Source organism: Aedes aegypti, chromosome 1 (genome assembly GCF_002204515.2).
Source record: "Aedes aegypti strain LVP_AGWG chromosome 1, AaegL5.0 Primary Assembly, whole genome shotgun sequence".
Taxonomy (NCBI): domain Eukaryota; kingdom Metazoa; phylum Arthropoda; class Insecta; order Diptera; family Culicidae; genus Aedes; species Aedes aegypti.
In genome coordinates, this window is record NC_035107.1 from 131,904,642 (window position 1) to 131,920,389 (window position 15,748).

At 37.9% G+C, this 15,748-nt stretch overlaps 1 protein-coding gene across 8 annotated transcripts in view; it reads left to right on the forward strand.

Annotated features, from left to right (window-relative positions):
- LOC5577953 (protein spaetzle) overlaps positions 1–12,120 on the forward strand; it is a 51,275-nt gene extending 39,155 nt beyond the window's left edge. For 4 of the 8 annotated variants that reach the window (XM_021847908.1, XM_021847912.1, XM_021847935.1 and 1 more), the window contains 2 exons: positions 2,755–3,109; positions 3,170–3,581. In XM_021847908.1, the coding sequence (XP_021703600.1) occupies positions 2,755–3,109; positions 3,170–3,383 (569 nt within the window). In that variant the 3' untranslated portion in view covers positions 3,384–3,581. Of the gene's footprint in view, positions 1–2,754; positions 3,110–3,169; positions 3,582–10,795; positions 11,115–11,405 lie in introns of those variants that run through there. The other 4 variants (XM_021847917.1, XM_021847925.1, XM_021847949.1 and 1 more) reach the window with 2 other exon arrangements.
- The last annotated feature ends 3,628 nt before the right edge of the window (positions 12,121–15,748 follow it).

A 15,748-nucleotide genomic window follows, 5' to 3' on the forward strand; every position in this document is an offset into this window, starting at 1 on the left:
CACTTTTATACTGTTAACGTCAAAATAGAAAAATGTTTCATTTTAAACACCATGAGTCACTTGAATTCGATACCATGCATGTACTGTACGAAAAAAAATCTTGTTTTTATTTATTAATTTTAATTTTTGAACAATTTATTGTAAAAATATAATAATTTTCAACGTAACTCAGAAAGTTGCAAGTTTTGTAAAAACTTACCAATCTTCCGGAATACGCCATAGTTTCATCTATGACATGTCAAAATTTGCTTGATGAATGTTTTGATACATTGCTGTATGCGTTTGAAATGCACATATCAAATGCAGGAACACCATATGCGGTAAGATTTTCAACAAGGAAGGCGAAGTCAAAATTTGATTTTCTTTGCTAGGCAGGCGGTGATGTGCATCATGGTTGCTAAGCATCCTTTGGTTACTTCGTGTTACCGCATTTGAAGCTCAGTTTTGCACGTCAAACGCAAACAGCAATATTTCAGATATTTAAATTCCAAATAACCATCTTTTTCCTATAAATCGAATAGACTAGACAAATAGAATATTTATATATGAAAAAAGGTGGTTATTTTGAATTCAAATATCTCAAATGTATCAACATACACATCCGACAAACTTTGGCGTTTGGTAGATGAAATATGGCTTATTTAGGAACATTGATAAGTTTTTGCAAAAACTTGCAATTTTTTGACTGAAGTTATATTAAACATTAGAATATTTTTACAATGAATTTTTAAAAAATTAAAATATTTTAATAAAAACAAGATCTTTTTGCATACAGTACATGCGTGTTATTAAATTTTAGCGATGCAAGGTGTAACGAGTATGAATAACGTAAAATTTAAGGGATTTACACATTTTTTACCATAACTTCGTTATTTGAAGTCCTAGAACTTTGGTGTCTTTGACAACCTGTCGTATTTTTACACGTTCTTAAACTTTGCCGAAGACGCGAGAGCTCTAGGACACGAAAAAAGAAGTTTGCATAGCAGCGCCACATATGCGACGAAATTTCCAACTAACTTTTATCATCAAATTAAATTACATTAATTCAAGATAAGGGAACTTACATATTCTCGGCAGCTTAAGCCGATGCCGTGCTTCTTTTGTAATTTTCTCGGACATCAGCAGATAAATTCCGTGTTTGTCTATTTACATTTATGCGTTACTCAATCCTCTATCGATTCACACCGACAGACTTGTCAAAATGCTTTTGGAATCGTTTTGACAACGCTGCGAACATCCCTTGTCAGTGTGACTATTGTCGGCAGCCTCATTCTCTTCGGCAACTTTCCCATAACAACTGCTGGTGAATCTCTTTGGCAGCTCCAAACTAGTCGCATTTTGAGGCGTGCTCATTTAAATTGATGGCATCTCCGGCGATATCGTTTGTTTAGTCTCGGAAATCTCGCCAGCGGGAAGCGGGCAGAACAAAGAATCATCTGAATGTTTCCACTGATGTGTTTTGATAAAAAAAATACTGTGTATTTGGCGTTTGAAATTTGGTTGCCGATAATAGTGGAATGGTGCCGAAGCCGTAAGTCTCCCTAAGTCTCCTTTGACACCAACCCGAAAAACGAACTCTTAGAGCGCTAGAGGTTTTTTCTGGCTAAATTCTGTTCCTGGTTCAGTGTGAAATGATTCCACCTGGAATCCTCCCAGGGATTCCACCCGTAGTCCTTCCAGGGATTCCACCCGGAGTCCTTCCAGGGATACCACCTGAAATCCTTCAAGGGATTCTATTTGGAATCCTCCCAGTGATTCTACCTGGAATCCTCCCAGGGATTTCACCTGGAATATTCCCAAGAATTCCACCTGTAATACTCTCAGGGAATCAACCTCCAAGTGATTCCACTTGGAATGCAACCCGGAATCATCCCAGGGATTCCATCTGCCAGGGACTCTATTTTGAATCCTGACAGGGATTATTTCAGAAATCCTCCTGTTTGAAATCTGTCCAGGGAAATCATGGAACAGATTGGAATCGTTCTAAAAATTCCACCTGGAATTTCACCCAGGGATTCTATTTGGAATCTTTCCAGAAAATCCATCTGGTATCCCCCAAGAAATTACATCAAGAAACCTTCCATAGATTCCATCTGAAATTCTTCCATGGATCCATCTGGAACCTTCCTAGAGATTCCACCTGGAATCTTCTAGGGATTTCTTCTGTAATCCTCCTAGTGATTCCAACTTATCTTTTTCTTAAGAAATGCCATCTGGAATCTTCTTTCATCCGTATCATCCTGAGAATTTTATCTGAAACTCTTTGAGTATCTATCTGGTACCCTCCCAGGGATTATATCTGGCATCTTCTCATAATTTCATTCTAGAATTCTTCAGAAAGAGCGTAAACCCTCCCAGAATTTCTGACTGGAATCATCCCAGGGACATAATCTGCAGTCCTCCCTGAATTTGCAACTTAAATTCTCCCAGGAATGCCATCTGGAAGCCTCCCATGGTTTCATCTGAAATCATTCCAGATATTTCATTTATAATCCTGTCATGGATTCTGTCAAAAATCCTTTCATTCTCAAAAATGAAATCGTAAATGTAAACCACTTAAATTTTAGAGAGATCCTGCAAATTCAAATTAAATTTATTGTAGTAGGTTTTACATATTAACACCGACAAACAGTATGCTCTTCTATTACTCGGGGATCATTTGGTTTTAAGATATAATAAGTATATTTAGCTTAATGCTGACTCACTTCACTCCAAGACAATTGCAGCAACCATCCCTTTTTTCTTCAACCATAGGCTCCCGTTTTGTTTTCCCGAGTGATTTAGAGCCGCGAATTGACAGGACCGAGTGCACACCGGATTATCCCGTTTGTACCAACGTTATCGATTATCCACACGACCTGATAAACGATATCGTGGGGCGACAGAAGGAACGTTTTGCCGAAGTGTTTGGGAATGATATCGTGCTGAATGATGGCGATAAACTCGTGCAGCGGTTCGACGTAGACGAAAACGGAAATTCCTTTGAGTTCATATGCGAAAGCCGAGAAAGGCTGATACATCCGAGGAGTGGGTTCAACACAGATAACAGAACAATCATGATTATCAACACTAAGGAGTACATGCAGGGTGTTCGAATAGAAACATGCAGGTAAGATGGTTGCAATTTAAATCAAATGGAAAATTTATTTGAACGTATTTGTGTTTCTAGCTCTCAAGGACAGCCATGCGTAAAACTGAATCCCCTGTTCGGAAAAACGGAATGTCGGCAACTTTACCACTACCGAACGCTACTAGCGATCGATCCCCAAACCAACCAACCTTACAAGGAAAAATTCAAGCTACCTTCGTGTTGCAAATGTGTGATAATTACCCTCGATGGGTCTTCATATCGCAAGAAGAGAGATACGAAGGAAGGATTGTGATAGTCAGATAGTCGAGAAAGGAGTAAAATATGGTGAACCTGATACAATGATTCACTCAGGAAGTGATTGGAAATCATAGAACTAGTTTTGCTTTGACGAGAATCGTTTTTGCATAATCATAATTTATAAACCCGCAAGCCATTAAATGTCGATGTTAGCTTTTGTTGAATTACATATAATTTGTATTAAATAGTTGAAGTTTTGCTTTTTATTTGTAAGAATGAGAAAAAAACGAAGATTTTCACCATATGTATACTGAAGGTTCTTTGATTTAAGGTGTTAAAAACAAAAAAAAAACACAAAGAAGTATTTCCTTACGTTCAAAAAATCGAAGGTAATGTAAGTGCAAATGCAAACCCGAAGTCAATCTTTGCTTTATTATCGAGTATTATCATTATCATTATCAGTCTCTTATACATCTAACTTGCCTGAGTTACCTCAGAGATGTCAAAAATCTTTGCTTGCGGTTGACACAGGCCTCTCCGCTAAGGGACGAAGCCTACGTGTCATTTATTTATTTATTTTCTTTATTTTTTCTTTGTTATGAGAGATTACTCCTAATGCTTCTGCTACAATCATATTCCCACAGAAACTAAAAGCTCTTTATTTGAAACCTTCAAGTAGACATGTTTTTACGATGAGAGGGGTTCCAATAAATTGGTCAGATGGAGTCATGTATCTAGGGCTTTAGTTAGATAGAAAAATAACTTTCAAAAATCACATTGAGTGCATAATGTAAAATGTCTTTATCCCCTTATCAATAGAAAATCAAAACTTTGTCTTAAGAACAAGTTTTTGATCCTCAAACAAATTTTTAAGCCAGCCATGTTGTATGCTGTACCAATATGGACAAGCTGTTGTTATACTAGGAATCAAGATCAGCAGATGATTCATGATCATATTTTGAAAATAATTCTGAGGCTTCCTCCCTTTTTTATAGAATTTTTGCACCTCTAGCAAAGCTTGAAACTTTCACCAACCCCGGCTATCTGGGGTTTAGGACCTGTGGTTCTCACTCAACGGTCTAAAGTAGGTACTTCAGAGTGCCAAATCAAGATGATTCGTTCTCGGGACGCCGAGAAGATTTACGGTTTGCGCTGTGTGAGTGCGAAAAGATATCCGTGTTCAATTGAGGATGGATTACCAACTGGTGAGCTCGTTTCATGCTTATAATGACAGATTTTTTCATGCCAACGTTAATTTAATGCATTATTCAAACAAACTGTGTATGGTTCGTCACTACAAGTGTCGGCATTATTCCTGTTTCATATTATTTAAAATATATACATATATTTTTCTCCTTTCGACAATACTTAAAACATCTTTTGAATGGTTCGACATAATGGATGTTGACATATATTTTGAATCTTGTACCGTGATGAATCAATACCCGGACGCTTAAATCGATACACATGTTCAAACTATTATGTAAGTATGTTTTGTTGGAATATTCTTGAAATATATTTGTACAACACATTCTTACACACCAATTCTTCATAAAAATTATGAAATATCCGGTATTAACTATAATTTTAACAAGAAAATTATTAAAATATTGATGCTTACCTTGTCTTTAAATCCGGACTCCGGACTCAAAACGTGTTTTCAAATCCGGACACTGTTGGATCGATATCCGGACATCTGTGTTTAAACTTAATATATTTGTATATTGCTTATATGATTCTCAAACTTAATGAAATATCACTCCTTCACATAATCGATGAAAATGTTTTCCTTATAATGTTGCACGTAAGTAATATTAATGTTTTGGTTACCAGAAGTGGAGCGCATGCAGCTTGAACTGAAGTACATGCGGCTTGAGTGTCAATCACTAACGATTTACACGGTTTATCTCACATTTGATCGTATTCTGTTCTCTCACACTTCTTTTCATATATATGTTTTACAATTCTTCTCAAATTTTCTCATAAAAATCACTTTTACTAGTAAAAACCAGGCTTTTTAAATGATGTCCGGATTTAAAACCACTGACTCGTAATCCCGGACATCTCTCGACACACCGTAAAATACATATTTGCACCATAATCTTCAACAATTGTGTTACCAAACATTAAAAAAAGCTTTTTATACACAATTGTATTTAAAAGACTGCATAAAAAAGTCTCACACACGTTTACTAGAACAAATCGTTGTTCGTGCTTTGGCGTGCGCGTCAATAGATTTTTGAACTTGAATTTACACGAACCGCGACGAAATGATATTCAACAGAAACTACTTTTCTGTTATTATTATCAATTATTTGGCTGTGGTAACTAGATTCAAAATGAAAGTACAATGATCTATAATGATAAAAGTAAGGAATTGGAATGAAATCCAAACATATTAGCATTTAAATCTAGCTTAAATTATTGAATATTACCATAGTGTCCGGGTATTGGAACCGTCCGGATTTTGATTCACCACGGTACCAAAAACTTCTCGAGACAAAATGCAAAGCTAGCTCCAGTCCACTTTTTGGATTGCATTTAGGTCCCATAACAACTGTGCAAAATTTAAGCTCGATCGGAGAAACTATTTTTTAGCGCCAGCCGTTCAAAGTTTTTAGATTATTGCAGGTTGATTGAAATGATGGTGTGGTTGCGCATAGAGTTACGTTAGTTGGATGGGACTTACCCCCGAAGGAGAAGTCTTCAGGGAGCCTACCGATCGTCTAATTCTAGGTATTCTCTGACGTGGATGGAGTTGGGTTCAGGTTGTAGAGTCGTCACGTGCGAGAGTAGAGTCTGGCTTCCTCAAGGAATTAAATTGGGACATTCGGTGTCCTGTACCAGCTAACAAGTCTGCAGCCACATTTCCTTGAATACCGCTATGCCTAGGAACCCTGGTAAAGGCGACTGTCTCTGGAGCATGGGCTTCGTATACCCTGTATCCACGAGTGGGACGGCCTTCTGACTGAAAGGCTGATAGAACGCTTGCGGAATCGGTGAGGATGAGGATTGGAGCACTCGCTGGTTCGGCAGAGAAAACCGAACACTAAGTTGGAAGGCTTTGACAGAATGTCAGATCGGCATCGGAGATGCCGATACCTACTCCAAGCTGGGCTCTATTTCCCCGTCTGTGTAACGGTGTATGTGTTCCGCGTATTTAGTCCGCAGAAGTTCCAGTACAGCAGTTTTAAGCACCGTAGAGTCATCACCACTACGGAAAGTCTTTTTCGTCTGCTCGTCTATGTTTGGAGAGGGAAGCTGCCAACTGCTCGCTCCATGCCAGTGTACTCTAGCCATATGGGGAAGACTGGAATTGGCAACCTCACGGAGGATACGATCTGCTTGATCAAAGAGAGCGACCCTATCGTTTCCAGCTGTTTTTGAAGCGTAAGTAACCGCTCTGTGGCAGATGGCTGCGTCGACGGGGGATGATGGAAGTAAACAGGAGATAGTGCGGACGTACCCGTTGAAAATCGGTGAGAGGATTTCTAGGAGATTTTGTTGACTCAGTAGCTTGTGCTAACCTAAAGCGCGTGAATCGATTATTGGATTTATGTGGCTTGGATATCGTTCTAATTACGATCAGACGGGAACGACAGTTTGTTTTGACAGCATTGAAATGCTCCTTAAATAGCAGGTTACGGTTAATCATAATTCCTAAAGTCCTGACAGTTTTCCTGTTTGGAATGGAAGAAGCCCATTTGTGTACTGCCGTTACTACTGCTTGCGCTTTGACTCTAGTGCGCCTAGGAGTATGACCAATGGCTACCAGCAAGATGTCGCCAGCATATACAAAAATGTAAATGTCTGGCGGCAAGTTTTCAAACACTCTGTTCATCGCTACCAGGAACAGCGTAACCGCGATGACCGAAACTTGTAGGACCCCTCGGCGAAGGCGCTAGAGCTGTGGTTCCCTATTGCAACCCAAAACGATCGATGTAGAAGAAAGTTTTTAAGAAAGCCGATCAGGTTCCCGGAGAAACCCCATTCCGTCAGTTGTGTTTAGTACCAAAGGCGTCCATGTTCTACTGAACGCCTTGGAAATGTCCAGCGAAACGAGGTCTGCATGCTGTCTTTTTGTCCGCGCATGATGAAATAGGTCTCCAAGGGAGGCGAAGTAAGAGGCAGTGCCGTATCCCGGCCTGAAGGCACCTTAGACAGGCAACACGTTAGAGATATGGGACGATGTGTTCCGAGAGGCCACGTTGGTTTTGAGAATAGAGATGACGAAACTTTTTTTTCCTTTCGTCCGGGATTGAGCGCTGGTGCCACATACTATTGATTAGCTCTAACAGTTTTTCTTTACCTTCGAGTGGGAGGTTTTTATGAGGGGGTAGCTAATGCCGTCAGGCCAATCATTCATTACTCCCAGGTGCTTAAACACGCGCTTCGATGCAATTACAGACCTTCCAACGTTGACCTCCATCTGCCGAACCGCCTTGCAGTTGCTGACTAGCATTAACTCTGCAGTTTGACTCCGCTCATCCAGCCCTCGATTGCGTCAAATGTTCCCATCACTGACACTTCTTCCAGTGTCTCGCCCATCACCAAAAATGACACATCATCCGCAAAACCAAAAGTCTTCACCTTTCTGAGAAGCCGCAATGTCAATATTCCGTCGTACATCCCATGCCAAAGAGGTAGACCTAGAATGGAACCTTGAGGAACGCCCTCTGTCACTTGCATTGACTTCTGTCCTTGATTTGTTTCGTACACCAGGATCAGCTCTTCAGGATCTTGCACAGATAGTCGGGACCCTGCATTCTGTGCAGCGCTGCAGCGATGGCATCTCGTCTGGCGCTGTTGAATGCGTTTTTCACATCTATCGTGACCACGACGTTTCTATTTCGACACCTATTCAACCCACTCGAGTACTGCTTGAATTGCGTCTACTGTCGATAAGCCTTTGCGGAATCCAAACAGTGTTTGCCTCTTAATGATGTTTCTTTCCAGGAGTTTGCCGAGTGGATCTCCCAGTGGCTTTCCTAGCTTTGGCAGCAGTACCAGCTTCTGGATCTTCCATATTCCTGGAAAGCTACCTTCGTCAAAGCACTTCTGCAACACTTTCCTGAACATGCCCGGATATGCCAGGATGGCAGCTTTCAGCGCTACGTTCGATATTCAATCTGGACCAGGGGCTTTCTTCGACTCTAGGCGCTTCGCCGCTTGTACAAGCTTGTCGTTAGACACTTCCCGTTCCTCAGTGATTGTTACTACGTCTTCACCGTACACCTTTGTTGGCAGGACGTTGGATCGTGCGTCGGGAAGAGACCCTCCAAAATCAACTTCAGCTTGTCTGGGCACATCTCAGCTGGTATCGAAGGGCCTTTGATCTTTACCATAACGACTCGATACGCATTACCCCACGGATTGGTGTCTGCATCTCGGCACAGCTCTTTGTAGCAATAAGACTTAGCTTGATCTCCCGTTTCAGTGCAGTCCTAGCTTCTCAAAAAACCATCCTTCGCTCCTTTCTCTCCATTTTCGTCCCTGCTCTCTGAGCCCGTCTCGTAGCATCTAGTTGGCTATCTATAAGAATTCAATTGAAACATGCTACAAACCTTAATGTATTTCCCGAAGACATTTCTGGAAAAGTTTCGCTGAGCTGTCTAGACTTAGTTCCGCATGCAAGAGGTACTGTTCTGCAAGGGGTCTTCTTAAGCATGGTGGTTACGTCCGTGGTTAAAAAGCAAAACCATGCTAAAGGTGCCTGGGCTCGCTTCTAGGTCGGTTCAGGATCTTTGCATAATGGAAATTTCCTTGATTTCCCCTCATCAAGGGTATCATCGTACTTGCTACACGGCATATCAATGCAAAATGGCAACTTCGGCAAAGAATCTCTCAGATAATAGCTCTAATAGTGCTCATTGAATACAAAGCTGAGAAGCAGGCTCTGTCCCAGTAGGGGCGTTGTATCATGAAGAAGAAAAATGTACTGTTCCAAACACATGCAAAATTTACCACATGTTTTCTTATTACCTACAAAGATCTTAATCAAACACTATTTTTCATTATAAACAGCAAATAGGAGTTATTTCAAAGGTAAGAATTGTCATTATTAACTTTTCATGCAGAATGCTTTTAATATAAATTAATTAATCAGTTTGTGAAGGAAGTAGTGTGATTAACTTGAAACTTGACGATTTTAACTCGATTGTACGGGTAAAAGTAGTTTGGGATTTGAGTCAAAATGGTATAGGGGAAAAAGGCGAAAACGTGCGGATATGATATGATTCAGGTGAAGATGAATCGAAGCCAAACTTCAAATTTCCAAGAGCACGGATCTGGAGAACCAAACATCCGTTTAAGCACAAAACTCAATCGATTGGTCTCCTCCAGCGACTGACCAATCGATTCAGTTTTCAGCTTAAACGGATGATTGGTTCTCCAGATCCGTGCCCTTGAAAATTTGAAGTTGGGCTTCGATTTATCTTCACCTTAAGGTGAGCCACGCTAATATTCATTCATACACATATGCATACACATATACGTCGAAAGACAAAACGTCAAATTGAATAAGGTTGAAGGCAAAAATATCGAAAATGCAAAGTTAGAAGAGAATCGAAGACAAAACTTCGACACATAACATACCGAATTTCAAGACGTTGCCAAAAATTGATAGTCTTTCAGGAGTATGAATCCTTAACTACATGTTATACATATAAAATTTGCCACATACTCAGTCACGAAAGCAGCTTTCAATGTTTTGTTCCTTCGTCGTTCGACATTTCTCGCGTTCAGTATCATACAGGCGTATCTGCATTGATCGATTTCTCTTCGTCGATTTTCTCTTTGGACTAGTACAGGAAATTCAATTGATTTTGTTAACATTTTTCGATGTAACATGACGAAGGGCGATGAGTACTTTCTACTGACATGAAAAAAGCGATCAAAAGCAGTCGCCCGGCCGAGCAATTAACTAAAGAGAAAATCGATGAAGAGAAATCGATCATTGCAGTTACGCCCTTATGATACTGAACGCGAGATTTTATCCCCTAAACCGCTTAACTGGCTAACCACCCCATATTATGAACCTTTGAAATGCATGATAATTTCCTTGCTGTGTAAATAAATACCGTATTTCTATTAAAATAAGATAAACTGGCTGTCGGGAATCATTGGATCAACGATCAGCTTAGGGTGACCAAAGCGTAACTGACCAGTATGGAACTCAGAGATTTCGATCAAATTTTCCGACTAATCACTTAGGGATTGGCAATTGAAGTACAAACGTGTCTCAGGGTGATGTAGTAAATAAACATTTCCTAAGCTGAAATCCATAAAGCAAGGCGCAGCCCAAAGTTAACTATCAAGGCACCCCAGCTCAAGACTTTGCTTGCAACTCTATTCAAAATGCAAGCAAGATAATGAACTGGTGCGCCTCGAAAGTCAAGTTTAGTGGGAAGCGTCAACCAGGTATGATAAATTGTTGAGCCTCTTATTTTCTAATCCATGGCTTTACAGCACCAAAGATTGACCGGATTGAGAGCACCTTAGAGTATCCCATTGGTAGCAACGTGAAAAACTATCCATACGAACTCATAGACCGATTAGTGGCCCAGCAAGGTTATGCCAATCTGTTCGACAGCTATCCTGAGGATGAAGAGGTGGATGACTTCACATTCCACAATAGAATGAGTTTCTCTGATGACGATTTTGAGGACATATGTGAAAGTCAAAAGCCGGATAAATATCCACAACATGGATTAACTATGGACAACAAGAATGTAACAATTGTCAACACCAAGAACTTCACACAGCGTGTAGAAATGGAAGTGTGCAGGCAAGTTTGGTTTCCTTTGTTCATTTATTTTTAATCATCACATCCATCTCGCATATCTAGAAGTTCTGTGTAAGGAAACAGAATCATTTATTTGTCAGTTTACGAAAAAATATTTTCTTCTTCCAATGCCGGAATGATACTGTTCTGAATTTTAACGAATTTATAAGTTATTTTCGTTGTTTACAAAAACTTTGCTCAATTCATCATTTTCGCATATACGGTAGTTTTATTTTTGTTCGCAACGTTGGAGACCAACTATGAAATCTAACTCAACTGATTACTTACTTTCAGGAAACAGGGTACACCCTGTGTGATGTGCGACAACCAATTCAAGAAAACAGAATGTCGGCAGATCTTCCTCGAGCTTACTTTACACGCCTTCGATAAATCGAAAAACCAAATTTACAAGGAAAAGGTCATGATTCCTGCGAGTTGCAAATGTATGGTGGTCCGATTCAAGGGATTCTAAAAATCTATTTCGAAGATGGCGAACGGGACCGTAATTGGGCATCATCGATATGAACAGACTTTGCGAAGGATTATTGACTAGAACAAAACACCAGTTGAAAAATAGCACTTCTTAGCTAGAACATTATACGTCTTTGTACTAAAATTACAATAAGTAAATAGAAGTAAATACTCTAAGGATTTCAATAAAAACTTTCCGCTCAAACAACCAAATTGGAAGAATAGTTGAGGTATTAGTCAAAACATTTGCTGTTATAGTATGTATGCCTAAAAGTTCCACTCAAACATAAACTTCACGATATTCAGATGATCCAATCAGAGCAACCACTTAAAAAAAAATGACAGTAATGTGTATGACCATCCAGCGTAAATTTAATTTTCAAAATAGTTCTATAAACTGTCTGTTAAACTAAGCAAACATATCGAAAATCCCGACTAAAAGATATTACTTGTGAGATAACAAAGGTCAGCAAAATAAACGTATATAACATGCAGATGTAATACGAAGAATAAGCAATAAACTTAAAGTCACTACAAACTGAATGTGATAAAAATAACAATAATATCGTTTTTTATAAATAACACAGCGTAACAAAAAATAATTTTTTGCGTGTCTCAAGGATCAAATTATGTGTCTCGACTAGATTTGAGGTTTCTGAATCTGATGCCGTTTTCAGAAATGTTCCAGCACGTCACAATTTTTAGCTACAGGTCGCCAAAGTTGTATAAAACACTGAATTTATTGATGTTTACATGAAATTTAGAGTATGATTTATCAATTTTTTTGTGATCTAATCCACCCAGCATGAAAAATTGGACTACAACTTTCATTTAAGTCATAATTTGGGGGACATTTCAGGATAGAATTTGGTTTGAATCGATTTTTTTAACATGCTCTCAGTTTTCATACAAAAATATTTGTTTCTCTCATATAGTAAAATACAATACTTTTCTAAACCATCAAAAATAGCCTTTGTGCATAGAAACTATTACAAATTTTGTTCATAAGTATTGTTATATTCATTAAGTTTGAATTCTGTGGCAAATAAAGCAATTAAAGTGCCATACAAGATGGCAAACTTGCATGCAAGTTGGCTGAAATAGTCAAATTTTGCAATTTCTACAGCCAATATCTCAAAAACTAGACGTGCTATGATGTTTCTGAAAACGGCAATGGATTCAGCAACCCTTAATTATGTAAATAGCGGTATTTTGGTGCTTGAGACAAAAACGTGTTCCGCAGTGTAATTTGTGTTATAGGGTGTCCCAGAATGTATGGGCACGACTTTGATAACGAATATCACAATATTTTTCCATACAAATATTTTTTTTTTTTTTGTATTTTTCCTTATGGTATTTCATATGATGTTTGTGAAAATTTAATTTGATAAAATAACCTTTCAGATTGAAATTTTTGACATGGGAAAATCTATTCTTATCTAGCCAGCACAAACCCTACTTTTGAGTTTTGTTGGAACTTAACTAATAATAAATGTTTTTATCGAAATCCTTCGATGTGGTGAGTCCAAGTACATTGTATCAGAGACGATCCACAAGATTTTTGTTTATTCTGCTTTGCTAGAAAGCACTTAAAAAATAATGAAATTCTAAAATATCGCTAATTTTTCTCTCCACATAAGACAAATTCACAAAATCATATGTATTCAGGTATTTTTAATATAAAAAAAATCATTTCATATCTACTTATGCTGAATATCTATACTTTTAGATAGGCAACACAAATTTTAGATTTTAACGTGTTTCAACGGATATACAAGGACTTGGTTTGACCCTTTTAAAAATCGTCCAAAGCTGAAATCGGATTTTAAGGTTTCTATTCAAATTTCATATGCTTAAGTTTATGATTTCCAATAAAATAGGCTATACTCTGATCATTTGTCGTATCAGCAATGATGAATATATTTTTCATATTCTAATTGTACGTACTTTACGTCCAAGCTCAATTTTTTTACAGCAAAGTCGCCCAGATATAACGCGATTTGTGCAGATCTGATAAGAGGAGGTTCCAGAAATGTTACACCATTTACAAACAGGCAGTGGAAAAATTACTCAAAATTCCAAATCTACTCTTAATAAGTGCGAGAACAATATGTGTGAAAATCAGATTTTTATTTGCACTAGTTTCGAAAAAGCAGTATGGCAAAGTCGTGCCCATACTTTTTGGGACACCCTATAGTGGCTATGAGTTAATCTACTACAATAGTTATGGTGAATACGAGAAATTTACTCAGAAGGAGGCTAATTATTTTGTTCTCGTATTCACCATAACTATTGCAGTAGATTAAGATCTTTATACTTACAAATTTGGAAATTTCTTCCAATGCTGCCAAAACTAAACTTTTAATGTGTCCGCATGAACCAAAACCTTCAGTTGAACAAGTTTTCATGATGAGCGGGATTCCAGTGGATTGTCCAGACGATGATTTGTATCTGAAACACATTCTATACCTTCTTCTTCTTCTTATTGGCATATATTAACTGATTATTAACTGAGAGTTTTGTATGCCAAAGTAGCCATTTTCGCATTCGTATATCGTGTGTCAGGTACGACGATACTCTATGCCCAGGGAAATCAAGGAAACTTCCATTTCGGAAAGATCCTGGACCGACCGAAAATCGAACCCAGACACCTTCAGCATGACTTTGCTCACGGAGCACACTGGGGAAGATCGCTGTTTTCGACGGATAAAACCTCTAGTACTCTGGATATGCATCCTAGAAGTTTGGTGTCTTCGACAAAGTATTTTGGAATAATTTGTACTACTTTTTGACTCATTCAGTTTTGATCTAGATAAGAGAAAACTGATCTAGATCAGTTTTATCTTTTGATATGAGCGTCCTAGCAAAAACCCTTCTTCTGCAAAATTGTTTATTGAGGCATTTTTACATTTCTTCCGAAGACACACTCTATCACTGACGTTGATGGCAATATACGACAATTTAGTAAAAACAGTCAAAAAATCGAATTTAATCATTTTTTGTACAAAAAAAGTGTTAAAGAATATATTGTCATTAAGTCCTAGAAGCCAGTTTTCACGTATCTAGATCAAACCTGAATAAGTCAAAATGTAGAACGAATTATTCCAAAATACTTTGTCGAAGACACCAAACATCTAGGATACATATCCAGAGTACTAGAAGTTTTGGCCGTCGAAAACAGCGATCTGCCACAGTAGGGTGATTCAAATTTTAAAAATGCTTGAAAATCCAATCTCCCATATGCTCCTTACCATCTTTACCATAAAAATAGTGTTCTGTGAAATTATCAGCTTTCTAGGTGGTGAATTAGGTTGGTAAATGGCTGGGCATGGCGTACCATTGCACAGTGGTCCAGGAATCAGTTTTACGCGGAAAGATGCATTTTGAGCTTTAGAATGAAACATTCGACAAAAACGGTCTTCTACAAAGTTGTTTGTATTAGTAAGGTACTTTGTTTGGTGTTGTTGAAAATTAGGGTGGACCACATTTTCATAGAAATTGTGTAACTAACTTTCTTATTTGTAGAAATTATACTATACATGCTTCAGCAAAGTTGTAGACCATTCAATTTTAAGCAACTTTGCCAAAAAAAGTTTTTTTATATCTCTTAAATTTAGAGCTATTTTCCTACGGTGACATAGGGTGGTCCGAACAAAATTGGTTTTCTGGCTCTAGAGTTTTCAATTCAAATTTCTCATCAAAGTAGTCTATGAAACACTTTTAGAGCTTTGAAAAATGCGTAGTTTGGTGAGTGAAGAAACTCGTTATCCCTTTCCGTTTGGGAGTTATTGTTGTTTTTCTCTCAAAAACATGCCTACTTTGATTGTGAATATTTTTGATTGGGGCAAACATAAAAAATATCTTTTGACGGCATTCAAAAGACAAAATAAAATTGTATATTATATCAAAAAATTACAAATGTGTTATTTTTGTAACTCTAATAAAATGCCCTTAAAAACAAATGATTTTAAGCAGAAAAACTAAAACAAATATCATCAATATTTTTGCATGAAAATTTGCGTTTTGTTAAGTTCTAAAAGTCGTTCATAGACCGCTTTGACCAGAAATCTGAAATAAGAAAGATAGGGCTTTAAAACTATTTTGAAGATTTTTATGGTATGTATTTCTTTATTATTTTGCATTTTGAGCATGAAAATAAAATTTTA